This window comes from Harpia harpyja, chromosome 3 (genome assembly GCF_026419915.1).
Source record: "Harpia harpyja isolate bHarHar1 chromosome 3, bHarHar1 primary haplotype, whole genome shotgun sequence".
In the NCBI taxonomy this organism is placed as follows: domain Eukaryota; kingdom Metazoa; phylum Chordata; class Aves; order Accipitriformes; family Accipitridae; genus Harpia; species Harpia harpyja.
This window is the reverse complement of record NC_068942.1, coordinates 56,915,047-56,942,152: the sequence shown is the minus strand read 5'-3', so window position 1 is coordinate 56,942,152 and position 27,106 is coordinate 56,915,047. Positions and strand designations below refer to the sequence as shown.

Genomic DNA, 27,106 nt, shown 5'->3' with positions numbered 1-27,106 from the left:
GCGGCAGGAGGAAGCGGTTCCGGGTCGGCGGCGGGAACCAACATGGAGCCCGTCGGGCTCGCGGGGCCTCGCTGAGGGAGAGCCGGGCCGCAGACGGGGCTGCGCCGCCGCCATGTCGCTGGGCGAGTACGAGCGGCACTGCGACTCCATCAGCTCCGACTTCGGCAGCGAGTCCTCGGGCAGGGGCGGCTCCCGCGGCGGCGGCAGCTTGCCCGGCGAGCAGGAGGAGCTGCACTACATCCCCATCCGCACCCTGGGCCGCGGAGCCTTCGGCGAGGCCACCCTCTACCGCCGCACCGAGGTAGGCTGCCTTGGCGGCGGGGCGGGCCGGGAGAGGGGCCCCTCTCCTCGTCCTCCTCGTCCTCCTCCTCCTCCTCCTTCCCCGAGGAAGGGGGCCCTCGGGGCTGCTCTGAGGCGGGCCGAGGGCCGTGCTCAGGGCGAGCGGGGCGGTTTCCGGAGGCTGGGTGCTTAGAGGCCCTGGCGCCCGAAGAGCCGCAGCAGGGGTCGCCCCCCGGGGTGACTGACACAGCCCCCCGGGTGACTGGTAGCCCCCAGGGGTGACTGACAGCCCCTGGCGCCGCTCCGGGAAGAGCCCCTCTGAAAAGTGACGAGTCCGGCCTTCGGCGTCAAGGCGTGCAGGGTTTGGGTTTCGGCAGGTTTGAGTGCTGCCAGTCTCTCTGCCTCCTAAAGTTTCTTAGGAAGATGTAGAGACTTTTCTGACGCTAATAGATTCCTCATTTTTCTATGTTTTATTCCAGTCACAGAGGACATGGGGGCATCTCATACAGGTAACTCTCTTGCGTGATCAGCATTTCAGCATAATCAGGGGAAACTGGCAGAAAAGCCAGTCCTCCCGTTGCTCCCAAGTCGTTTAATCCCATCCAGTTCAATCTTTTTAGCGCACAACTGTCAAAGAAGAGTGCTTGATTGGTTCCTAAGGGAAGTTCTTCAGGTTTTCTCTGGGGGAGGGCCACCCTGAGGCATGACGGCTCAAAGAGTTGTAAATGAACGCTTCAGTTCACTTAACACATCACTTGTAGTCTGTCTGACAACGTGGGTGGGCCTGACAAGGGCAAACTAAATTTGTCCTCGTTTCGTTGATTTTTTTTTTTTTTTTTTTTTGTCTCTAGGCGTACCTGGATATTTGTAATGGCTTATGGTCTTGTCCAATGTCCCACAGTTATGGGAAATACACTGTTCTCCCTTTATTGAACCAGAGTATGTTTAGTCTTTACCTGGAAGCCTTGTAGTAAGGTTTTTTGGTGGTTTGGTTTTTTTCAAAGCAAGTGCTGGTCAGCTAGAAAGATGGCTTCAGGCCATCGCTATTCCTAGTGACAAACAAAAAACCTCAAAACTTATTGTTGTGAAGAATCTTTGTCTGAAATCTGTAAGAGGCAGGAAAGTCCTTTTACTTTTCCTGAAATTTTAATTTCCTGCTATAAAGACACATACTGTACTCTTCATAGTAGCGTGTTTGCAATTAAAAGATGTTTTTGTGTTTCAGGACGACTCACTTGTAGTGTGGAAGGAGGTGGACCTGACCCGGCTGTCAGAAAAGGAGCGTCGTGATGCTTTGAACGAAATTGTTATCCTTGCCCTGTTGCAGCATGAGAACATCATCGCGTACTACAATCACTTCATGGATAACACCACGCTGCTGATTGAGCTGGAGTACTGTAATGGTGAGATCCCTGCTCCCACTTACAAACAGGCAGCTGACACGTTGCTGAGTCACCCTCCTGCAGAACCTGCAGGGTGTATTCCTGGGGTGTCCTCTGGGGAGCGGAGGAGTGGAGGTGAATTCTGCATAGTTCCTGAAAAAGAGATTCAGAACCCTTCTGATTGATTTGTGTCTCAGGTGCCAAAGAAAGAAGCCCAGTAGTTAGTGCAGGCAGTTCAGGCAGTAGATGATTTCTCAAGTCTTCTGAGTAGCTGGTGCAGTGGAAGAAGTGGGTTATTGGTAATGTACACTTCTAATGCTTCTTGCTGTGTTCTTTTAGGAGGACAGTGGGAAAAGACCATGAGGATATTTGGGCCTCTCAGGCAGTACAGAGTGGGGCTGTTTTCAGTAGCATCACTTAAATAGACCCATCCATTTGGCAATTATAAATCAAAGCTTAAAAATCTACTGGCATACTGCAGTCAGGACTTTTTTCTGCCTTGTGCTATCAGCTTCTATGTTTACTATTTAAAAAAAAGAAATCTGTTCCTTCTGGTGGTGGAGAAAACTTTAAAATTCCATCTAAAAGTAGATCAGATGGTATTGTTTGGAGTTCGCAGGGGAAACAGTCCGAGCTGGGATGGAGAGGTAGAAGGATTTGATACGAGGGTCTGAGTTGCAGCTGCTCAAAGGCAGCTGGAAGAGGAGATCATACACAGCTAATACTGCTGGAACAGGATACCTACCTAGAACTGCAATATGGTTCCTATTTGAATGAGTGGGACAGCTCCCCAGCTAAGTATCCTGTGTGTGTTTGGGGGTTATGTTAAGCCTTGGCTCATCAGCAGAAACTTTTGGTCGAAAAGGCTATCATGATGTTATCATCTTAGATTGCTTTCACTGGGACAGGTTGGGGAGGACAACAGATTTCTGGAAAGTGTTTTTGAAGGGTGTCAAACACCTGGTTGGCATGTTGGCCAAAGCTGGTTTTGCTTCTCTGCTTTCTGTTCTTCTGCAGGGTGGAGTCCAGCGCAAGAGTAGGGGAATGTTAGCTCTTTGATGCACTGTTTATTTTAGGAGTACTCTGTGTGAGTTATTTAGCTGCCTTGAAAAGACTGCATGCTTGGGGCCGTTACAAATTCATTGGAGGGCATAGAGGGAGGGCTGCATAGCACTGATGTCTGTGCATGTTTGTTAATGTCTCTAAACTGTTTGTTTTACTTCGGGACAATAACCAAGAGATGAGTATATAGCCTATGTTGCCTGAATATGTCTTGAGTGGCACAGAAGTAGGGACATGAGAAAGAGGGAATCTCACTTAGGCTTATGGATATTGGTTTTGCCAATGTGTTAATAGTTGTTTCTGTGGCTTTTTTTACAGTGTACAAGTCCAAGATAATTTGTCAGTAATTTTTAAAGTAAGGCTGGACTAGTTGCTGTCAGACACTGCTCAGAATCCAAATTTTTTCTGTTTCATTGTCACATCTCTTCTGGAGATCTAGAAAAGACTTTCAAATTTGAGTAAATGTTGTCCCCATTTTACAGGGGAGGAAGCCAAGTTATTGATTTATTTGCCTATAATTGTGTATGTGTATCATGGTACCGTAAGACTTGGGTTTATCATGGGATAACATCCGTGAATACATCTGAAATAGATTTAGGAAGAAATAGTCTATAAAATACATTTGTTGAAGAGAGACTAGAGTGTCAGAAGGTTAGGTGTGATTAGATGAAACAAAGAAGAAAGTAATTTGTTTTTCTTTTTAGTATGTGTGTATAGAGGTATCGGTTACCTGAGTCAAGAGCTAATTTGTCTCCTTGTGTAGGGTTTTGGCGATGTAGTACCTGTCATGCTGCTCTTTGGTTCAGAAATGCTGCAAAAAAGTTGGCAAAAAATCAGAGACAAGGAACAGAATTCACTAAAAGCCTGCGTAGTCTGCATCGCTAGGAAAGAAGTTCGTAAGAAGAGGCAGAAGTGAATACTTTGGTTAAATTGCGAATGTGAAGAGCGATTTGTGGATAATTTGCAAATGCGAACATAAGGCAGAAAAAAGAAATGTTGAGAGATTGTAGCAAGGCTGAATGAAAAGAAATTAAGTGAAGGGAATCTTAATCAGAATATCAGAAAAGTCTTCCTAACATGGAATTCTGAAATAAGTCCCTCAAGGAGGCAAAGGGGAGCCATTGTGACCTGCTGTGGACATCTACAACTTGACAGGCCCATGGAAATCATACAGCAGAAAGCTGTCTTGTACCATGCCCGTGGGAATGGGGAAGGGCCTGGTGTTCTGTTACTATTAGGACATAATATATGATAATTGGGAAATGAAATAGCAACAGGATGTGATCAGAGGTTTGGGGTTTACTGGTAGGGTGCTAATTTGACAGGGAGTCTCACTGCCTGCAGCCCTCAGCATCATTTCTTTTAGCTCTCCGTGGTTTTCAGTCTGCCGTCTTGAAATTGTGAGGTACCCTGAAGAGTCTGTTGATTTCAGGCTTCTGTTGGTGGTGCTGCTGTTGTCAACACACTGTGAATTCTGCATCGATGTATTTGGCAGGGCAGATGAAGGAGAGAGGCAGGTCAGAGCTGGGCAGTAAGTGGGGAAAGGCAGTAATTTATGCTTTCAGGGACTACTCTGAACTTAAAATTGCTTTCTTTTTCTTTTTTTTAATGTATTATTTATTTAAATATAATGCTGAACAGGACAATCTCACGTGATTTGGTGTGCAAGTTATAAATGTTTACATAACCCAAGAAGCTCTTATAGCTAAAAAAGTAGAGACTACTAGCCTATCCTACTGATTCACTTTTCAGAGAGTATTAAATGGTGGTGTTAAAAAAGAGTCATCTCTGCTTAAACTTAGATATGCCAGTGAAGTTCTTAGATGGAAGAAGAACTAAATTTTTTGAGTGCCTGACCAGTTTAAGTGAAGAGTGCTGAGGGAGAGCTGTAGTGATTCACCAGATCTCTTAGGGGATTTGAGTATTCCCAGCAGTACCCGAGCAGAGTAGCTGGTGCCATTAACTAAGATGAATCTCTCTGAATTTCTCACTTACAATTACAGGAGGGAACCTCTACGATAAGATTCTGCGGCAGAAAGACAAGTTATTTGAAGAAGAGGTAATTTGGACTGCTTTGAGGGAGCAGTGGGGCTGGCCTAATGTTCTGGGGATCTGTCTGGTCTGGTTATCTGAGTATTTATACAACATTTTTTCCATAGTGCTGGTGGGGAATTTCTGTGTATATCTGGGGACTGACATCCTTCCTCTCCTGTTGACTATTGCAAGCATTTATGGACTATCAGAAACTTTTTATTTACCTTTTTGGCTGTCTATAAGCAGTATAAACTTCCAAGGAAGGAATAATGAAAGAGAGCATTCAACTGACTTTGGTCACCTTGTCATCTTGGCTAACATTTAACTTTAAAACCTCTTTCTGCATTTCTTCCTGGTTGGTACTCAATTTCTCTCTCTTAATAATTTTGTAGGTTCTTTTCTCAGTAATTGCCTTGAATCCATCTCACCATAGATTTTTTCCTTGTTCCTTTTATTTTTCTTTCTTCATTTTTAAAAAAAACTTTTCTGCTGTCTGCTTCCACCTCATGCTGCGGTGGTTAATGATTACACTTATTTATCTTATGTAATGACTTTTAAGGCCTTCTGGCTTGTGGTGAATATTCGTATTCCAGAGAGCCCAACTGCAGATCTTTCGCAGGTGGTCATTAGCTGTCATTCCTAAGTCTGTTCACTCATTGAATTCTGCTTGTCAGGGCAGACACTATGAACAGCACTAGAACAATCTACCTTTTGGGATATCTTTTCAGAGAATTCCAAAAGAGGAAATTCTAAATTTTCATGCTCCCAAAAGAGCATCTAAATGGTACTGTTAGGCCCTCTTGCTGTGCCTCTGTGTGACAGGGATATAGTGGGTTTTGGGAGGGTTTTTTTGAGCCTCACATAAGGCTTTTATTTCTACCTTTGCAGATGGTGGTTTGGTATCTCTTTCAAATTGCATCAGCTGTGAGCTGCATTCATCGAGCAGGAATTCTTCACAGGTAAGTGTGGCATGTGGTGAAGCTAAGGTAACCAGTGCGGTTCATGGATGTGAGTGCAGAACTCCTTTGAGTAGCCTTTGCTTCTGTGTTTAAAGCAAGCACTGAGCTTCTCTCCAAAGCATAGCTGGACTGTCTAGATGTTAAGTATGACTTCTGTAAAGAATTTTTATAGGGCTAGAAACTGTCTTGTGATAAATGTGTAAGAAATGTTGTATATGAAAATGGAATTGCTGTCTTTGATGCTGCAGCTTTGTGAACAAAGAGTTAATCCATGTAGGAAGGAAGTAAATTGGCCCTTTATTGCCATAGCACATAAATGATGTTTGCTAAAGTGGGTAGGAAGAGCAGTTACCACAGGCCAAACGTACTTCCTACCCGCTCCACAATTAATAGCTTCAAACCAACATGTACATCCTTCTGTAATTCCTGGAAGCTAACAGTGATGAAGACTTTGCATTGGTGCATTGCTATAGTATCACCCATGCAAAGATTTGTCCTGCATTTGGCCCAATCTCATTTGTTCGGCCTGATATTTAAGGAAGTAATATAGCTTGTTAGCTGGTAGTGGTAATTTTGACATTGACACTGAGATTTTAATGAGTAGCTGATTACCTTCCTCAGTTGCTCTTTTCTGTCTGGGAGGGGTAAATTTCATGGCTTATGTGTGCTTCACGGAGGCTGTGATGTTCTGGGGAGTACTGCACATGCAGACAGCTGTTTCCAGCATGGTTGGATCATGTGCTGCACAACATCCTTCTCTAACTAATGAGCATAGCTGTGTGAGGATGTTTTCTGTGGGATAGCATCCTGGTTGCTGCCATTCTAAATCTTTGGTAATTGGAAAGCCTTGCTAATGAAGGGTTGGTACCCTACACTCAACAAAGTAGTGCCTAAGTTTTTGACCTAAAGCAGATGTCATGTGTGTCCTGCTTTGCAGTGATTTCCTGCTTCCCACCTCTGTTGCCCATCTGCACAGCAGGGTTCACAGTCTAGGAACGTGTGGCCCCAAATCCTTCCATAATAATGAATTGAACAGTTATTTAAATGTTTGCAGTGATTTCCTTCTGCTGCAGACATTGTCAGAGTGACCCAGGACTTTGCGATGCCCCAAGTGGATGAATGCAAAGTGCTGCTTTACTTGATGTTGTCCTGATCTACACTGGGAAGTTGTTGATGGTACGTTAGGAAAAGGGGGTGTTATGAAGTGTTGGCCATGGCAAGCATATCATACTGCGGCGGCTTCCTCTCTGTATTTACAGCCTCTTTTATTGATCTGTGAAACTACGTACAAATTATTCTGTCTGGGAGAAAGTGTTTTCAATGAGTTTCGGAATTCAGCATTTTTGTGGCCATCAGCCTTTTGATCTTCTGGGCGTAGTACCTCATGTTATAAAGAGTTGTTCTTGAGGCATAAGGTAGAGGGATGTTATGCTTAAGTTCTAGAGTGGCATCTGTTTCACACCCTCTGTGTGTGTGTTTATATTTGCATACATACACATTCACGCATACATTCATGTTTTTAGTGAGCTCAGGGACTCCTGGCTTGGGTCTATTTATACAACTAGGAAAAATATGACCTGCTCAATGACCTTCACATGAGAAGAGAAGAGACTGAGAGGGGGAAAAAGAACTGTCTTTCATTTGTGGCCTTTTACATAGTTGTCTGGAGCCTGAGCTTTCTAGACTGTGCTGTGTGTGGGAATGTGATAAAACATGGATAACTGCAGTTACTGCCTCAGTACTTGGGGTCAAATTGCCTTTGGAGAGCTCTGTGTGTGTGAGAGAGAGTGCTGGCAGAGTAGCAAGTACCTCATTTTGGGAGGGGAGGTATAGTAGTGTGTGGAAAACTGTGAAATCCAGAAATATATTTGAGCGTCTGCATTTCTTTTTCTCCTTTCAGAGATATAAAGACATTAAATATCTTTCTAACCAAGGCAAACCTGATCAAGTTGGGAGACTATGGGTTGGCAAAGAAGCTGAACTCTGAGTACTCTATGGCTGAGACTGTGAGTATCTCCCTTCTTTGTGTGCAAACCGAGGTGTGTTTTTTCTTTCATCTCCGCATGCCTTGCAGAAGACCAGGGATGCTGTACATTCTTGCTGCTCGTTTTCTGTGGTTTTCCTTTCCCTCTCCCCTCGATTTCCCTCAGTGTTATCTCACTAACATTGGCATATTTGCTGGTGTGTTGCAGCCTGCAGTTATCCTTGCTCTCAGGTTACCTTTTAGAGGTCTGTCTCTCTCCAAAGCAGCAGTAGACTAAAGATAAGTGCCACTGTGGGCATGGAATTGTGCCAGAGCCAGTATAGCTGTGCTAGAGAGCGCTGCTCTTCTTTCCCTGGTACCTAGGCATGGTACTTCCAAAGGTGAACCTATGTAACACAAAGGCGGTGCTATCTGAAGGTACAGAGACAGTGATATAGTCACATCAGTACAGTGCTCTCCCTCTGGGCTAGTTAAGCCCAGCTTAGCAAGTTAATTTGGTCATGCTGCGGTGCTGACAGGGGCATTTTGCCTCAGCTGGATCTGAGATAGCTTGGATGTACTTGCCTGACATTGCACTATGCCATAGATACATTTCCTATCTCTTTAATACTCAGGCTCTGAACTGAATTACAAAGAAGAAAGAAAGGCACTTGTGCTTCTTATGGTAACCAGGTGTATGGTTTATTGGTAATGCTCTTGGAGGGGGGCAAAGCTTTGTAGGAGAGATTAATTTTACCAGAAGGCTGTCAAGCTTAGCTTTGTTCCAGACACTTCCAGAAAGCAGTTTTGCAACTAGTGTTATGACACATGGTAAGCTGTATTGCAGGCACCTGAAAGGCTCAGTTTAGATTTCCCAGCTCCATTAATTTCTGTGGTGAGCACTAGGCTTGGAAAGGGAGACAGTGTCTGGAGCTCCTATCTGCTAAAGGCCTTTATTATAGTTTGGGATGCAAGCCAGCTTGCACTTCCCCTACCAGGCCGTATTATTAGATTTAATGCAAGCTACTGGTGTTCTGTTAGGATGTGTAGTTAAATACTTGCCAACCTCTTTCCAGAACATGAGCACTATTGGCGGTGGCACATTAAGTGGGAACTGAAGGCTACTGCATAAAGTCCTTGCTAAGCTGGGCTGCAGCAATACCCCTTCTGTTTCATCACATTTTTCATGGCCTTCTGGCTTTCAGGGAAAGTGCAGTCTGTGCTATGAATTTCCAGGTTTGTTTTTTGCCTGTGTTGTGTGTGTTCATCTACACCTGCGAGCTTTTTTTTCTCCTTTTTCACTTCTGAAAAATATTGAGCTACATACCTTCAACGATATTTCATTCTGTATATGCTGGCTGTGCTCTGGGTTAGTTGCTCAATTTGTGATCTAATGACTAGTGGTGGTCTGGAAGTAACTTTTTGTGAAATGAGTGCAAAACATGTTATTGTCAGTATTTATAATTGTAACAGTCAAATTACTATTTTGTAAAATGTTTACGTCTTGCTTAATAAACACTGATTTCTTAATTTATCATTCTTTCTCCAATTTACCAAGGAAGATATAGAAAATATGTCTGCGTCTTACAGAAAGCTTACATTATCCTTTGCTTAAAAAAGGTTTAGATGCAGTGTCCTAGTTCTCCATATGATACTCCAACTAGGTGGGCTTCTAAACGTTCCCGTGGCTGGGACTTGTGTAGCTCTGTAACTGTCACGCACTGTAACGGGAAATGGAAGGGAGATGGCAGATTCTGAATGTGCCCATTAGGTATCTAGCATACTAGTAGAGTCTAATGAAAGGCAAGCTTTGTAGTCCTTGGAGCTTTGCTGAGAGAGTTTAAAAGAGGGCAACTATAAATATTTCCCCTTCTTTTAAATTCTGTCTCATTTTATTTCGCTGTCTAGTTCCTTGCCAGGGAATGAGCTCCATTCATCTGGAAGCTTCATTCTTAGATCTTTTATCATGTTTGTTCTGTTTCTCCTTGTTGTGACTTTGAGCTATGCCACTATTTCTGTTGTACCTGGGAGGGCTTCTGTATTTAAGAGCTGGGTTTGGGGATTTTGTGTGTGGTGGGGGGTGTTTGTTTTAAACCAATTGTTCAGGAAAGCCCGCTTCTGAAGTGAAAGCCTTTCAGGTGGGACTCAAGCCAGCTTTCTACTTACTGACCCAAAAGTAACCCCTCCTTCAGTGGAGACAGAGTAGCCTTTGTCCTGGCAGTACCTTGTGATCAGAGTGGCTTCATAGCCATGGATAGGCATCTGTGTTTGGAAGCTTTGCTAGATCCCTTTTCCTTCAACCTCTTATGAGGGTTTCCATATGCCTTGTCAGTACGTAAGCCCCTGATTACCTCTAAATGTAGTATAATTAAGAGAGGGGCAAGTCCTTGCTGTGTTCTTATGACTACTACTCTATTGAGAAGTATGTACCACATCAGGATCTGAGCAGAGAGGTGTCTAGAATCTTCTAAGAAACTCAGGCACAGGCTTGTGGATGAGAAGGGAAGAAGCATCCTTGTTCTCATCCCTCCAGCACATTGGTGGGGTGTGTCATCTGTGTCACTTCAGTGCTGTGTCAGAGCTGTGTCTAGCTCTGATGCTCATGGGCCTGTGTAAACATGATGGATGCAGAGCTCCGAAATTGAAGGCTGTTGGATCATTTCTGATTTTTCAATGTTTTTTTTCCTAGCTGGTGGGAACTCCATATTACATGTCCCCAGAACTCTGCCAGGGTGTGAAATACAACTTCAAATCAGATATTTGGGCTGTGGGCTGTGTCATCTTTGAGCTGCTTACTCTGAAGAGGACCTTTGATGCTACTGTAAGGCTGCAAACCAGGATGGACTGAGTAACCTTATTTTTTATCACCCTGAGATTCACACTTGTCTCATATTAACTCATGTTTTTCTTTCATTGTTGTTTAAATCTGCTGATGAAGAAGACAGTGGCCTGCGAGTGCCAACTGTAGCCAGAGAAAATGTCAGCATGATTTTCCCTAGCCTGCACTGCAGGTGCCTCTCTGGCTTCTGCCAAACCCAGCCTTGTCTGCAGCCCTGGGTTTACCAGATGCAGAATATAAGCTGTGCTAATTTGTATCATGGTTGTGAATGAAACATCCTTTTCTCTAGAAGGAGGAAGTTTGTGATTGTGTAGTCATCTTGTTTTTTTCAGCATTACTAGCTGTGAATTTTCTGTGCAGCATTCTGTGGCAAAAACTTCCAGCCTTTGGATTTTATAGGATTTAATCCTGTTACCCTTTCTCAAAGTTTGGGTGCAAGAGAAGTGTGGTCAAGCTGGCATGGGGAGGGTGAAAGGGAGCATTGCTGGCTGGCATATGTGATTTGCCAGCTTGTGCCATGAGATGGGAAAAGCGGCTAGCTGCCATGATGCAAGATTTTGTAACCCTTAAAGAGACGTAGCGAAAATACCATCCTTTTCTGATTTCCTCTCATCATGGCTACCGAGTTCCCAGTAACTTTGCTTCTGTGTGGTGTTTCAACGGCAATATGCTGCATAGGAGATTCCATGCAGAGGGAAACCTATCCTCCCTCCACTGTTAGGGAATTTGGTGAAAAGCTGGATGTTGCCACCAACAGCTATCAGAGATACTGTTTCTACAGGAATTACTATTAGGTTTCTGGAGAACCTGCTAGGCAGGCAAGGAGGATGTGTCCTGATCAGAGAAGGAGGAAGGAAATAATGGTGGCCTGTAGCATCTCTCCCCATTGGACACATTGTCCAGTTCAGTTCCCTTACAGCTGTTTTCTGGTTTCTGCCTAGAATCCCCTGAACCTTTGCGTGAAGATTGTACAGGGAAATCGCGCCATGGAGGTTGATTCCACTGTCTACTCCCGGGAGCTGATCCAGATGGTGAATTCTTGCCTTGATCAGGTTGGCGAAATACTTTTTAATTTTCAGACACCCCTTCCCAGCTGCCTAAGCCATGGAATTCAGGGGTGAAGGGGAATGACATGCTTGTTTCAGCATGAGGGCTGTTGATGCAGGGTAATTTCTGTGAGGCCTGAGGCATCCCTAAGGCTGGGCTTCCTCCAGTCCTCTGAAAGCATTGTTTCAAGATGATACACCATTCAGTCCTGCAGGCTTGGAGGGGTGCTGGGTTTACTCTGACAACAATTATTTAATGGGCTGGCAGGAGCAATTATTTTCTAATGCAGTGCTGCAAAGGTGGGAGCATCGTCTCGGTACAGTCTCAAGGTGTGAGACTGTGACTCTGGCTTTCTGACTGTGACTCTGACTTTCTGTAGGGAATTAATTTCTTGAAAGCAAACATAGTATTGATACCTTCAGAGGATGGAAGCCACTCCTGCATGTCCCTGACATTTATCCCTATTCATTCCAAATATTTGAATTCATTCCTTTCCCTTCTGAAGGGAGTCAGGGAAGGAGGTCCATGCAGGCTTGAATGAGGTCTTCTGGCCCAAGATTTCATTGTAGATGATGAGCACTTCCTAGAGACTGACTTGTTGCTCACTTCTTTCAGGATCCAGAGAAGAGACCCACTGCAGATGAATTGCTTGAACATCCCCTTCTCAGCAAACGCAGGAGGTAATCAGATGGTCTTGCCTGAAACCTGGACAGGTGTCAGGGAGAACAGGAGGGTTTGTGCAGACTAGTGGGGTTTGTGCTTTTGTAGTGAAGTCCTTAAGGTAATTTGGCCTGACGTGAGGCGGTTGTTGAAGTACACTTCATCCTCTTTAGCAGAGAAGTGCATTCTTGCTGTCTTGACTTCTGCTCTGATGTTCTGTTGGTGCGTGGATATGGTGAGAAAGGTCTCTGCATCCTTTGTCTTAGAAGCTGTTGTATTGAGACCCTTGAGGCATCCCTTTCTGAGGCTCCTTTGAGGAATGCTGGTTCCCGCTCTTCAAATCTCTGTGAACGAAGGGTCACAGAGATCATCCTATGGTCATTGGGAAAAGCCTTTCAAAATATATGTATCATGCAGTATAGAGACCCTTGCTTTCTCCTTTGTTGCCTCCCTCTTCTGGAGAGAGTTGCATTGAGAGTGGCCCATTTTAGCTTAGTTTGACCATCAGTCTGCACATGCTGTCTTTCTATGAAAGGTGGACCATAATTCTGGACTGTTTGGATCCCACTTTGGTTGCGTTGGGAACAGCAGACTTAGTCCTTTATACCAAGATTCTTTTACTTGGTGGTCAGCAAAGTTTGAATTTTGTCTTGCTCTATGCACTAGTAAAAGCCCAAATCCTGATAAAATTTAGCCATTTAAAGTCATTCTTGTGCAGTATGGGTATTGGTTGGCCACATTCTGGTATACATGTAGTTTGTTGTCCTCAGCTGTCCTGGAAGTTTGTTAGCTACATGGTACATTACTTCTGCCCTACTTACTGTGTATTGCTGTGAGCTGGTAAACAGCTGCCACATTTCCTCCAAGAGGGAGCAGCATTTTATTGGAAAGGAAAGCAGTCTCTGCGTGCTGCTTGTCAGTAGATTGCTTTTGGTGATGTCACTGTTTCCTAAAATGCTTTTTATCCTTTGGCAGGGAGATGGAAGAGAAAGTCACACTTCTTAATGGGCCAAATAAGCGACCAAGGTAATTACTTGGGCATGTGTTTGAAAGAAAGTCTGGAGAGAACAGCCCCCAGAGAGGAACTTTGCCGAGTGTTAGTCTGTGACAACCTTAACGGAATAGTGTAGTTTAGAAGATCCCTAAATGCTGGGAATTTGGCATAGTTGTTACATGATTATTGTCCCACGTTTTACTCTGCCTTTTATATCCTGCTTATATGTATGGCTGGAGCCTTACCTCAGCAGGTCCCATACAGCTCTAATCTGTCCTACTGAAGATGTAGTCTTTACAGCCTGCATATCTGAGGATGTAATGTAGATCCCTCCTTTCATGCAGATTCCCTTGAGCAGGAGCAATATGACTGTCTGAATGTTGAATATAAACTGAATATAAGTATCTTTCATAAAACTGGATATATGCAGAGGTTCTCCACAGTCCCCAGCAAGCCTGTAAGCAGGGTTAATCCATGAAGCAGATAGCTTCCATGATGTGTATAGCTGGGTTTCTGTTGATTTGTCAGATAGAATTTGATCTTTTTTTCCTTATAAACTTGGAAGTACTGTATGAGCACATTATGTGGAGTTGTTCCAGTTCATAGGTTGCTCGCAAACAGTTTGCTTTGATTACAACTTCCATTTTGCAATCTGCTTGTGAATTGATTCTTAGCTGTATCGAAGAGTTATATTTTTGCCCTCAGATGGAAGCCTGTAATTTAAATAAAGAGGAGAGAGGGAAGTTAGAAGCTTTTGGATGCTTCTGTATTTTGAGCAAGATTTCATGACTGTTTGTAAGGCTTTCATTTTTCACAAATGAGAACAGCTCCATGGCCATTCAGTGAAAGCCTGGTCTTTTTAAATTACATCATATTGAATTGTAGGCTTTTAAAAATGCTTCCTGGAGGCTACTTTCTCTGCTGCTCTGAGACAGGTTTGATCCTGAGTCTCTCTATAGCAGTTGAGGCCTCACAATCGCTCAACGAAAAGAACAGTTTGTGAAAATAAAAACCATGAATGGTTGTGAAAGGGAAACTGATAGACAGCCGTAGGAAAATGAGTGATGACAGTGAACACAAACTCATTATTAAAAGCATGTGTGTTTTGGGGGGGCGGGGTCTTGTGCAGGTCAAGTACCATGAATGAGGCTCCCATTGCAGTGGTGACTTCGCGCACTAGTGAGGTGTATGTTTGGGGGGGTGGGAAGTCCACCCCCCAGAAGCTGGATGCCATCAAAAGTGGCTGCAGTGCACGCCAGGTGTGTGCTGGTAACACTCACTTTGCTGTGGTGACAGTGGAGAAGGAGCTCTACACCTGGGTGGTAAGTGAGAGAAACTGCAGGAAGGGGGTAAGGGTGGGAAAGGAGAGTCCAGATCCACTGCTGACTGTTCATGAGCCTGTTAGAATCAGATAGGCAAACGGCTTGGAAGAGGAAAAATCTGATTGCAGTGGACACTGTGAGGCTATCTGCTTTGGGGCTGACCCAAGTCTCCCAAGGCAACTGTGTTTTGGGGAGAAGTTTTCTGTCATGACAGGAAGTGTATTGGAGACTTGCTGTGCACTCATTGTGCACTTGAGAATTGTAGGTGGTGGACTTGTAGGCCCAGACATGGAGTCAAACATCTCTTCCTCCCCTTCCTGGCTACTGGAAATGCACTGGAGGCTTTGTGATGCTCTGTTGGCTTTGTGTATTTTTGAGGAAGGTTTTCTGAGATCAGAATGGGTGGGATGAATGACCTTGTTGTAATACAGATGTCATCTGCAAGGCAACTTGTGAATGAAACCAGAGATGTTTTATACTAAACAACTCTGCTTTTCGTGATGAGTGGAAATTCTGTAAGAGTTGAAAGTGAGTAAAAAAATGTTGACATATAGTGTGTTTAAAACAATTGAACCCAGTCTTCTTGGGCTTAGATGGTCAGTGACATGGAGGTATTTTGCATCTCCAGGCTTCCACAGGCTTTTATATTGATGATACAGAATCTGCTAAGACAGATTAGAAAATACTGGTAGGTAGGTGAGAAAAGAAAGATCCAAATGGGAGGAGAGCAACTTGAAGTCATTTGCTGGATGTTTCTGCAAGAATGGCCACTGAAATCTTTCAGCTGGCTATTAATATTTTAGTTTTAGCTTCAACGCTACTCAGAGTCATTTTGTTTTTCCTGTAGAATTGGTAGGTCTGGCCACTTTGGTGACATTTGTTTCATGTTATGGGTTTCTTTGCAGCGATTAGGATGTAGAAAAGTAGGTCAAAAAGCTGAATGACAAATTTCAGTCCTGTAGTAGGGAACAGGTTCTGTAGTGTGGCAGAAAGTAGTGTGAGAAAGGAGCAGGAATTCCTCACCAGCTGGTGGCCTGAGACCAGATCACTTCTTGTTAGTGCATAACTGCCTGAAAGCCTGTGCTGCCATTTAGAATGTTGCCTGTTGTTATGCCACATAGCAGATATCAGTCTCTTCCCTAAGGTAGCTAACACACTTTCTCTTGCTCTTTGCTGTCTTCTGTTGTTTATTTGAGGTGCTGTAATTATTGGCACCATCTCTGGAGTTGTGGATACATTACCTTACCAGATGTTTCTGTCTTGCAGAATATGCAGGGGGGCACCAAGTTGCATGGGCAGCTGGGACATGGAGACAGAGCTTCCTACCGGCAGCCAAAGCATGTTGAGAAGCTTCAGGGAAAAGCTATTCGCCAGGTGTCCTGTGGAGATGATTTCACAGTGTGCATTACAGGTGAGAGCTGGAAGGGGATCCCTGTCTCCTCACTTTGCTGTGCTGTGGAAATGTTTGCCTTCACAATAAGATTAGCAGAGCAGCTTTGTGCAAAAAGGAGAAAGTCCCATATGTTACTCACCCCTCAGTTTTGAGGATCGTAGATGTGGCAGTGGAGATAGGTCAACATTATTATACAGAGGAAGATATTGACTCCCAAGAAAGTTGGGTGTTTTGCTAAGGATATGCTCCTTTTTGGTGATGAAGCTGGGTGTTGAGCACAGCTCCTTGTGGCTGTGCAGAGTCCTTGCTCTTAGCAGTGCATGTGTTGCCTCCATGCATGCCTGTATTAAAGACAGAGGAGCCTGAAGTCAAGAATGTAAATGTGTTTGAAACTTTATGGACTGTGTGGGGAAAGAGTCACCCAATGATAAAAGAAGATGTGTATCTGAGATTTGCTGTTTAATTCGGAAAGCTTGAGACCTGGTAGCTGTCTCTAGTTCTAACCCTGCTCATACTTTTAAAGATATGTTAACTGTGGCGTTGTCTGTTATGGAAGAATTTGAATCTCGCTTTACCCATGGAAACATAATTCTCAACAAGGTAGTTTCCAGCTTATTTTGCCAGTGCTGGAAAAGCAGAGGTTTGACAGAGATAAGCTCAGACACTCAGTGTGCTGGAGGAGTGACTTAGGGAGCCACAGGATCAATTTGTGAGTTTCTGTTAAACAAAGTGGCATGTTCAACCCAAGATTTTTTGACACTGGTGGCCTGAAAGAGCTGCAGGTTGTGGTGTAAGGTCATCCATCTTAATGTGAACAAGAACGGACTCCATATTATCCTGATGACATTCAGCACTAAAGAGGAGGATGATTACAGAAAAGAGATTGCTCTGGCTGTGTCCTAAGAGGTTAATATGCAGCCTAATACAAGCTCTGTGTGCTGACCGAGCTTCCCTTGTGTCCTTCAGATGAGGGCCAGGTGTATGCCTTTGGCTCGGACTATTACGGATGCGTTGGTGTTGACAAGGCTTATGGCTCTGAAGTGCTTGAGCCCCTGCAGCTGGATTTCTTTCTTACCAACCCTGTGGAGCAGGTCTCGTGTGGAGATAACCATGTGGCAGTGCTGACCAGGAACAGAGAAGTCTACACATGGGGCTGTGGAGAGTACGGTAGGTAGTGTCTCTCTGGAACCTAAAGGCACTGGGGCATGTCCGCTCCAGAAAGCAGCTTGATGCAGGTGTGTAATGCAGGGCCTGGGTGAGGGCTGTCTGGTATGCCCTGGGGGTCAAAGAATGTTGTTTCTTTGGGCCTTTCTTTCCTTGTAAGAATGGGGAACTGGGGACTGAGCCCTTGGGACTTTACTCTGGGAAGCTCTAGGGTGCCACTTGGCTTCCTTGTGGGTAGGCCAGTTGTTCTGTGAGTGGGGTTGGGTTGCCTTGAGGATTGGCAGGCAGTGATGCACGCAGGGTAACAGGTTTCTAGTTCTGTAGGGAGATTCCTTTGGGACTATGGAGAGACAATACCATTTCTTAGGGACAGGCACCTTGTGAGGCCGTTTCTAACTGCACTCTTTTCACTGATGCAGGGCGCTTGGGCTTGGATTCAGAAGAAGATCACTACACCCCTCAGAAGGTAGGACTGTGACTACTTCTCACAATCTGCATGGGCATAAATCCAAATTAGTTGCTGTTTGGAAATATTAACTGTCTGAGGCTCAAGTGTTTTTTCTGAGGTATCATAGAGTTTGCAAGGGTTTTAACTTTGCTTCTTCACTTCGTTTTGCTTCATTTCTCCCTAGAGATCATGGCAGAGGGGCATACCACTCCCAAACCAGCCAGCATCACAACTTAAAGCTTCATTGCTCTGATCTCCATGCTGGAACTGGAAATGCTAAACTTACTGTTGTAGAAATCATAGTAGAAAATACCAAATTGCATACCTCGGGTCTGTAGAGGAAACTCACAGCAGTGCAAACAACTGGGAGTCTTTGAATTTGACATAAGGAGTTAAAGATGAGTTGAAAGTAAAACCCTCTTGAAATACAGTGCTGGTGGTAATTGAGGTAATCTAACCCATTGGGGATTAGAAACCAACAAGGATGTGCCTGGAAGCCAAATATCTGTGATCACACAGTATCACAGCCACACAGCACAGACCCAGCCCTGCTCAGCTAACTGGGTCTGGTGCTTGTAGACCCCAGCTGGCCAGGATGCCTGTGCACCACATTTCTGGTTCCTGTGCTGGCTCACCGGTGTCTGTACACAAGGTCTAGAATGTCTTGAATTTCTGCATTGTGACCAGAGTTTCAGTATGCTATAGACTTTATGATATTTTTGCGCCTTCATTCAAAATAACTGCGTTGGGTATTGTCAGTGCCCAGACTAGCTGAACCACTGCTCTAACCCCATATGTTTTCCATGTGCCAGCTTCTGTGCAGTAGGTGTTGGGATTTTGATTTTCTTGGGATATATTTCTTCTACATAGGTGGATGTTCCGAAGACCTTAAACATTGTGTCTGTTCACTGTGGCTGTGATGGGACTTTCCTGCTCACCCAGACAGGCAAAGTGTTGGCATGTGGACTCAATGAGTTCAACAAGCTGGGCCTGAATCAGTGCACGTCAGGGATAATCAACCATGACGTAAGTGCATTTGGGTCCCTGGCTCCAGCTCCCAGCAGTCAGTAGGATATGGGAAATGGAGGTCCTGTGACAGTGACAGAACGTTCATTAGCTTTGTGCCAATTTGTTAGTTCCGATCCAAGACAATGGATACTGGATTCTGGGAAGAGGCAGTTTGTTCCTCAGTTTCCTGTCTGCCCTATGGGCTTATGTCAGATCTGACGTAGTGAAACAGATAGCAACCTGCTCCAAGGTGACTTAGCCAGTGACATGGATTCTGGCAGTTCTTTACCATACCCATGTTGGGACTGTCTAGGTTAATGTTGTGGTCTGCCAGGACCTGCTTGAGTAGGTCTTAGCTGACGAGTGTGTGGTTTTTCACTCTGTGCTTACCCACATATCTTTTATCAGACATACTGTGAGGTGCCATACGCCACTTCCCTTACTTTGGCCAAGCAGCTGTCCTTCTACAAGATCCGTACCATTTCTCCAGGGAAGACACACACAGCTTCCATTGATGGTGAGCCCTATGTATTAAGTGAATACTGGTTGCTGGATTACTTTACATCAGCTTTGCCCTTTCAGCCTGGCCCTTGACATTGAGGGTTGTGCTCTTGGTAGCAAGGCTCGTGCCTACTCTAGGACCCAGGATTCCTGTTCCTCAGCAGTGTTGCGTCCTGGCCAGCTGAAGCAGCAACATCAGCTTCTGGGTCAGCCTTCCTTTTTTTTAAAGGGGAAAAAAAAAAAAAGGGTTGGGAAAGAATTATGCTCTGGGCTATCAGAGGAATTGTTTATGACCGAGTTAGGCTTTGCTCAAGTGACACCAGTCAGAGGTCTGTGAGAAGTCCCAGCCCCCAGCATCAGAAAAGGGGAGCAACAGGAGGAGGAACCGGGGAGGTGTTTCCAGGCTGAAGCCATTCCTCTTGGCTGGCACTGTCCCCTCCCACCCTTGCTGGCTTCTCAGCAGAGTCCTTTCTGGTCATGGGCTGTTGCTGCTAGTTCTCTGCATGCATGGCTGCTTCCAGAGTTGGGCCCTCGCTGTGACTGTCTCCTCGTTCCTCCTCTCAGAGCGAGGCCGCCTGCTGACCTTCGGCTCCAACAAGTGCGGACAGCTTGGTGTTGGGGACTATAAGAAGCACCTGGGAATTAACCTGCTGGGAGGCCCCTTGGGGGGTAAGCAGGTGATCAGGGTTTCATGTGGAGATGAATTCACCATAGCTGCTACTGACGGTGAGTGGGTCTTTGCGAAGTTGTGGTGGGTTCCTTTGAACTAGATCTGCAGGGTGGTTAACTGGCTCCCACTGAGCATTTCCTAGACTACCCCCACAGCACTGCGCTGAAGGAAATCCTCCTAGACTGGGGCTGTCTGGCCCTGTTAGATGTCGAAGTGCAGCGCCAAGCATTTGCTGTCCCTGGGGCTGCAGAGTGCTGGCTTGGTGGCTGCTGTTGGATTCATTATCAGTTTTTTCTGCCACTGGCAAAATGGACATGGTGGATAAGATACTTTGGGATAGCAGTTATAGCAGACAGGCTGTGGCTGTGATCCTTGAAGCAATTACGGGCCAGGAGGGAGAGAGCGAATTGAAGCTTCTGAATCTCTTTCCTCAGACAACCATATCTTTGCCTGGGGTAATGGTGGGAATGGGCGTCTGGCAATGACATCGACCGAGAGAGCTCACGGCTCAGATATTTGTACCTCATGGCCTCGGCCAATATTTGGATCATTGCATCATGTTCCAGACCTGTCGTGCCGTGGCTGGCACACCATCATCATTGTTGGTAAGTGTAAGTTTAGGATGAAATTTTGGGATCTTGGTTATGATCATGTATTGCTTGCCAGGACCTAGACTATAAATCCTGCCTGGGAACAGGCCAGATTGCTGGGGGGGAATGTGGCAAGCTGCTCTGGGCTCTAGGCGTGCAACATTGGCTTTGTTGTGCACTGTTGTAGGAGTTATCTTGCTGTCCATGTGGCACGCTAACTGAAAGCATGCTTCTCTCCTTGCAGAAAAGGTGTTGAACTCTAAAACAATCCGATCCAACAGCAGTGGCCTGTCCATTGGTACTGGTGAGTAACCTGCCCTGGGGAGCTGTTGTTTAAGTACATTCAGTGGTTAGTTTGAGTGGGTGCAGTTTGGTCCTGCAGCATGGTTTCTCTGTGTTTGAAAGGCCTCACAGAAGAACTCAAAGGGAGGAAATCTAGCTGCTGCCGTGCATGGGAAGGGATGTCCCAAAGCTGGGAAAGAGAGAACTGAAACAGAGGAGGAAGAACATGGATGCAGCGTAGTTGAGGAACTTCAGTTTGACAAGGAAAAGCTGAGAGGAATTCACTGAAGAGAGCTGATAAGGGAAGGGAGGCTATGGGGCAGCTGCTGGAGAGATGGAGTCCAGTTTCTTGGACCTGTGGGATGGCTGGGGCCAAGAAGCTGCAAAAGGCTGCTGCACACAAGCCATTTTGGGGAGGCCTGCAGGGAGTGTTAGGAGATAAGCTGTTGAGGGAGATTCCACTAGCATGTGCTCTCACCGTGGCCATACAGCCCAAATTTCTGCATCTTCTCTGCTCCTCTGCTCCAGCTGGGGTTTGGCGACAGGAATAGCGGAGGTGGGGAAAGTATAAAGTTTTCTCTCTTGTTTGCTAGTGGCTCAGAGCTGCACAACTGGAGGAGGAGAGGAAGAGGATAATGAACAGGAAGCGGAGACCCCCAATCCCAGTGGAGGCTTTCGGGGAACCATGGAAGCAGATCGTGAGTTGGGGGGCTGGATCAGCACCACAGAAGCTAGGGGAGGCAACAGTGCTGACAGCAGCTCCTGCCCTGGCTGGCTCCGGAAGGTAATGTGGTGTCTCAGAAATGCCTTAAAATGGGGATGTAGGCTGGGGAAAAGCGAGTGGTCCCTTCCACTTTTAAGGGATGCTCTGAAAGGTTCTCAGAGCTGTGCTGCACAGGGAGCCCTTTAGGCCTCGCTGCCCTTTTTACAAGAGGGTGTTGGTGCATTGGTTGGGGAGATGAAGTTGGCTGCAGGAAGGCAGGCAGGCCTGACAGTGCTGCTTTTGTGGATCCAGGAGCTGGAGAATGCTGAATTCATCCCCATGCCTGACAGCCCCTTTCCTCTGAGCATGGCGTCTTCAGAGCCCGAGAAGGAGACTCTCCCTTACCAGAAACTTCAAGGACTCAAAGTGGCCTCTGAGGAACCTGTTGGATTAAACGAGCCCAAAACGGAGCCCTGGGTAATGTTATGCAAGTGAATGCTTGGCTGAAAGCTCTTGGGGACCATAAATGGCAATGTTGCAATTATGGGGAGAGCTGAGAAGAGGGTGTTGAATTGGCCTAATTCATCTGGATGAGGAAAAGAGGGCTATTGATAATCAGAGATGATGCTGCAAAGAGAACAATTCACAGGAACCTAGAACACAAAGATGGGGCTTGGTCAGATTGAAAATAACGAGATCACTTCTGTGGAAAAATGCAGTTCATGCAATTGGAAAAAATAGAGAAGCCTAGGGCCCAGCAGCCTAGCAGAAGATAGAAATTTAGGAAGCAGAAATTGCTGTGAGATAGGAAGAAGAACTGATAAAGGAAATCACTGAGAAATTAGAACCTGTGAGATTACTGTATTCCAGGAGTTTTCTGTCACAAGAAGAGGCACGGATCCCAGGCTTAGGGAAAGGGGGGTAAACCAGATGGATTTTGGTGATAGGAGGACAGGAGCAGCTTTCCCAGAAAAAGGAGGAAGTTAGTGGCTTTGTACTGAAGACGTAATGACTAGTAGCTTGCTGACCTTGGCTGCTAGAAGTTTGGGAAGTTGGGAAACGAGCTGGGGTAACGCTTTCTATGCATGGTTTCTTATGGCATAGAAAACTCCTGGCCTTGCACTCAAACCTGGCCTGACTTCCCTCTGTGTCTCTGCAGCCTACTTGCCTGAGTCCAACCCTGCCGTGCGGTGAAGGGAAGGCTGCGTCTCCTGTTGTGGGCTGCATGTGCAGTGCTCTGCAAGTGGAGGTGACACACCTCCGAAGCCTGGTTTTACAGTGTCTGGATGATCAGAAGAAGCTGCAGCAGGAAACTGTTCGTCTGAGTGCCCAACTCCAGCGGTTCTGCAGGGGGATGGAGGGAGTGCAGCAGGTGAGGACCCATCACCTGGGTGCACATCCATGCTCAGGGCTCACTACACTCCTGTGTAGATTGTGGAGGCTGCGCAGAAGGAAGCAGCTCTTAACAGATGTCTCTCTTAGAGCCAAATGGGGGGACTGAGCATGGTGCCTGTCTCTTGTTCGAGCTGCTGATGCAGGCTCTGGTAGTAGCAACAGGAGTGAAGCCAAGGAGACAGTTTCCCGTGAGGACAGCCCAGTCCTTGAGGGACCTGGGATTCCCTTTTATTTCTCCTGATGAGAAGGGATGGGCAGTCAGATGTCACGGAGAGTCCCAAATGGCTGTGAAGAATAGGAACTGTGCCTGGCGAGGCTCCTAGCTTCTTTGCAGCTAGTCCTAGAGCTGTTAGGGTAAGTGCTGTGTGTTTTGGCAGGTGGAGGTTCATTCCAAAGGAACACAGACAGCCAAAGAGGAGATGGAAGTGGATCCGAAACCTGACTTGGATTCAGATTCCTGGTGTCTTCTGGGAACGGACTCGTGCCGCTCCAGCCTCTAGTCTTCTGAGCCCACTGGGATCCATCTAACTTCACAGCACACTAACCGAATGCAGAGAGCGGCTTTCCTGGCTTCAGGTCACTCGCAGACAAGAAGCGAGGCCGGAGGCTCCAGAGCAGCACCCATGTACGTTTGATATGAACTAGGAGTGAGTTTGAGAGGGGAAGGGCCCCTGAGCTCTAGGCCAGCTCAGTGATTTGAAGCAGCAGCAGCTCCTCTTTGTACCTTATCTGTCAATTCTGCACGTGAGGCAGAACGGCCCCATTACGGTGATGGCTCCAGTAGCGGCTTCTGGCCCTTTCATTGTTTCACTGCTTCTTGGGAGCTGCCTTTGGGACCCCAGTATTCATCACTGCATCTCTAGATGAGAGGAGGAGACGTGTTTTGTACTGAAGCTGGCTGAACCCTAAAACTCACCACCTTCACTTCAGAGGGGTGAAGGACTAGGATCCTCTCCCTACCACATGGCAAGGCCCAGGCGGTGAGGCTGCTCCCCTCTGCTCAGGGGCAGAGGGAGCAGAGAATGTCTCATTCTGGAGGCAGTGGAGATCTTCCTGTTAGGAAGATAATGGTAGACAGCATGTCCCTGGTCTTGAGGCACAGCTTCTGGCCATGTGGCTGTGTCCAGTGGCCTGTATAGACAGAGTTTAAAGGCTTTATTCTGGGTGCCTAGAGCTTTCCAACTTCCAGGCAATGCACCGAGATGAGTGAATCAGGTGTTGTTTCAAATAGCAGTAGTGGGGACTGTCTGAGATGGGATCTCTGGTTCTCAGTTTCAGACCACCTGCTTACCAACCAGACGACAAGTGTCTGGGCCTGAGACTAAGTCACCCATTTCTTGCTCCAGCTGTTCAACTTGGTTTGGGTGCCAGAGCTTCTTGTTTCTTGGCATAAGCCCGTAGCTGCTCCTTGGTTGGCTTCTGTTCTGCTCAGCCCCTGGTGCCCACACTCTGTGTGGGTGTGGGAAGAATCAGTGTTTTTCCACTCAATGTTTTGACGAAGCTGGAATGCAGTTTCCTGCCCAGAATAGGTCATTAATGCCATGGTCACAGGATGCAGCCTTCCCCAATGACCATGAATGATCAAGTCTCTGGAATTCACCTTCTTTCTAGAAGTGAGAGGCTTTCCCAACAAAACTGGAGATGGGAAGAGGCATGGTCTGATGCTCAAGATTTCCTCATTTCCTGTTAGAGAATGAGGTTAATTTTATTGCCCTTAAATTTATTACCAAATTGACTTTGAACTAAGCTTTTGGGATTGGTAGGATCCCTGGGAGCAGCTAGCCTTCCCTGCCTTACGTGAAGCCTCTAAGGAGTCCCAAGTCCCTCTCACCTTTGCTGTGAGAGCGGGGTTGTGATTTCATTAGGCTTAAACCATCGCCATCAATGGCATGTCACTAGAATTGACTGTTCTAGGGGAGCCAGCATTCCCCATTTGTTTCTAGAGGTGGATGCCAAACCATTCTGCTTGTAACTTACGCTCCTTAAATACTTCATTGGTGCCTATTGCTAGTGTCTTGGAGCTGAATCAAGTGCAGTCTCTCCAGTGCAGTGTCCAGGGCGAGGATCGTACTAGCGTGCCCATCCATCGTTACCGGAGGAAGGGCAGGAGGACAGCCCTCCTGTGAGGTGATGAGCGTCAGGCACCCTGGTGTGGCCACGTCGCTTAGTTGCCCTTGTGACTCTGCTCTCCTTTCCCCCATGTGTGTTGGAGCCAGTTCTCAGGTTAGGGTCCCAGCTTGAGGGTTGTTCTTGCGGTTAGAAATGATTGAGTTGGTGACATTGTGGCAGTGCCTTTGAGGAGTGAAGAGTTGAGCCTGAGCCATGTCCAATAAGCAAGCACCAAGCTGATGGGAGTCGCTCTCCTGCAGTGCACTGCTATCCTCATTTCTCAATGCTCTGCAGTTGGGAAGCTAGGTGCACAGACTGGATTCCCCTTGGATCTAGTGGAGGATTAGGGTCCCTGACAGAGGATGCCCTGTGCTCCACAATCTCATATGTGCCTTAGAGGATTCACGCTATCCAGGTTGTGCCTGTTACAGACCACAGATTTCACACCAGCCAGCTATGCAACCAAAAAAAGCAGTTTAAAGCCAGCACTTTTGTCTTGGGCTGAAAATGGAAGGGCAAGTGGGCAGAAGTGCCTTTGAGCAGTTTCAAACCCTTTTTACTTCTCCCCTTCTTGCAGTGCTAGCTCCGTATGTGTTGGTCTCCTGCTAGTATTGCTACTGAGTTGTTATAGTGGAACACAACTTACGCCTGCTCTGACACTCTGGCTGAAAACTAGTTTGTCGTTGTCTTTTTTTGAAAGGTTAAAGGGTGTAGTGGTTTGGAGTTTCTGTTTAAATAAATGTTTAAACTCGTTCTCCTGTGTTGAGTTGTTGGGGTTTTTTTTCCAAGAGAAGATGGGGAAATACGCATATAGTCAGCTGGCTTCATGGCATTCTGTTGTTTGATTATATTTTTTGCTTATAGAAAGAGGGCCGAGGGGCTTGCACGTTCTTTGCTGTGGGGAAAAAAAATCAGGTTCTGTGTCCCTTCATTAAAAAAACCAACCAAACAAACAACAAAACAATTCTTTTCGCTTGCTGCTGCATCTGCTCCTAGTGATGTCAGGGGGCTTTTGTGTGTGTGTTTATTTCAACAGTTTGAGTGCCAAGTGGGAAATGAGTAATGGGAAGAGAGAGGCTCAAAGGGAAGAAGTACCTGTTTCTCTCGGAACAGCTTCTACTGAGCATTAAGGCCTACAGAAGGAAGAACCTGCCTGACACCTGCTCTGCCAACTGTTCCTGCACACTGTACTTAATGCCTGTCACTTCTAACTTTCTATCAGGGTTTTTAGTAAATTGAGAAATGTCTTGAGAGGCAGAGCTGGGTTAAAGACTTAAAATCACCAGAGATCTGGATACTGAAAATGCAGCATGTCTCCGAGAGGGGGATTGTACTGCAGTAGCTGAGCCTGATGCTTTGGCTAAACTGTTGCTAACTTTTAAACCAGTTATCAGAGACTTTCTGGATACTGCTGTCTGTCCTGATCTGAAACAATAGCTCAGCAAAGAGGGGTGAACTGCCCATGGTTGGATCCGAAACAAAGATAAAAAATGAAGCCTGGTGATTTAATTTCAGTAACTTTTGTTTAATCTACGGTTTTGATCGTGTGTTAGCCATTTGCCTGTCACTTAAGAGAAGTCCCCAACAGATGGATTTATTTTACAGTATCAAAAGCTTTTCTGTGTGTGTCTACCCCAGTCACCATTTGCACTCTGCTGACTTTTAGGGTCCACTAAACACAGCCAATGGAACATGGTGCAAGGGAAACAGAGTTAGTATTACAGGACAGGCAGTGGTACTTAATTTCTTAACTACTTTTTGTTTAATTTAGTTACATCCTTCTATTACTTCAAGGAGGCTGGCATAAAGCTTCCAGTTTACCCCTTTCCTACCTCTTGTCACCTCTTGCTGTCCTGTAGTTCAAAGCTCTGAAGTTAGGGCATTGCTCTTGCTTCTCCGATCAATTTGGATATAGCAGATTATTTTCCCTTGTTTCAAGTCTGTGTTTTCTCTCCTCTCTAGGTTTGTACACTCATACCTGGCTGGCACAGTACAGCACTGACCCTTCCTGGGACTTTCATGCTTTTCTAGGGTGTGCCAAGGGATTGGGATTTCTGTCCACACCTATAGGGCAGAAGCTTTCCGACTTCTTTCAGGAGTCTGGTCCACCCACTGCAGGCTGGAGTGTTTCTTCATATTTGGCTTCTGACCTGTTTAATCTAGTCACTTTTTATCTTTTTCTAGGTTCCCATGAGCTGCTGCTACGTTACTGAAGGACTTGCAAAAGGAGCTGCTGGAATTTTTTTGTTCCTTGCTTCCTGTTGCAATGTTCTCACATGAAGTAGTCATTCTTACTTTGAGA

At 45.9% G+C, this 27,106-nt stretch overlaps 1 protein-coding gene across 3 annotated transcripts; it reads left to right on the top strand.

Moving 5' to 3' along the window:
- On the top strand, positions 1-27,106 carry NEK9 (NIMA related kinase 9). 3 transcript variants are annotated; one of them, XR_008234518.1, is made up of 24 exons: positions 1-301; positions 759-788; positions 1,505-1,682; positions 4,727-4,782; positions 5,646-5,716; positions 7,617-7,722; positions 10,369-10,500; positions 11,460-11,570; positions 12,181-12,245; positions 13,201-13,251; positions 14,349-14,541; positions 15,808-15,952; positions 16,901-17,101; positions 17,518-17,564; positions 18,417-18,572; positions 18,963-19,071; positions 19,620-19,781; positions 20,160-20,330; positions 20,560-20,619; positions 21,191-21,381; positions 21,613-21,777; positions 22,460-22,672; positions 23,073-23,320; positions 26,989-27,106. XR_008234518.1 is itself a non-coding variant. In XM_052782753.1 (23 exons), the coding sequence occupies exons 1-23, from the start codon at positions 113-115 to the stop codon at positions 23,193-23,195; spliced, it is 2,925 nt and encodes a 974-aa protein (XP_052638713.1). In that variant the 5' UTR covers positions 1-112; the 3' UTR covers positions 23,196-25,557. The 3 variants fall into 3 exon arrangements, 2 of the variants coding, with proteins under 2 accessions (XP_052638713.1, XP_052638714.1); XM_052782753.1 differs by lacking the exon at positions 26,989-27,106 and having other exon boundaries at positions 23,073-25,557; XM_052782754.1 differs by lacking the exons at positions 759-788; positions 26,989-27,106 and having other exon boundaries at positions 23,073-25,557.

Excerpts from the sequence above, each read along its gene's own strand:
- NEK9 (XM_052782753.1), top strand. The coding sequence starts at position 113 with ATGTCGCTGGGCGAGTACGAGCGGCACTGCGACTCCATCAGCTCCGAC. Across the intron at positions 13,252-14,348 it reads GGGCCAAATAAGCGACCAAG|GTCAAGTACCATGAATGAGG; the intron begins GTAATTACTTGG and ends GGTCTTGTGCAG. Across the intron at positions 21,778-22,459 it reads AGCCCAAAACGGAGCCCTGG|CCTACTTGCCTGAGTCCAAC; the intron begins GTAATGTTATGC and ends GTGTCTCTGCAG.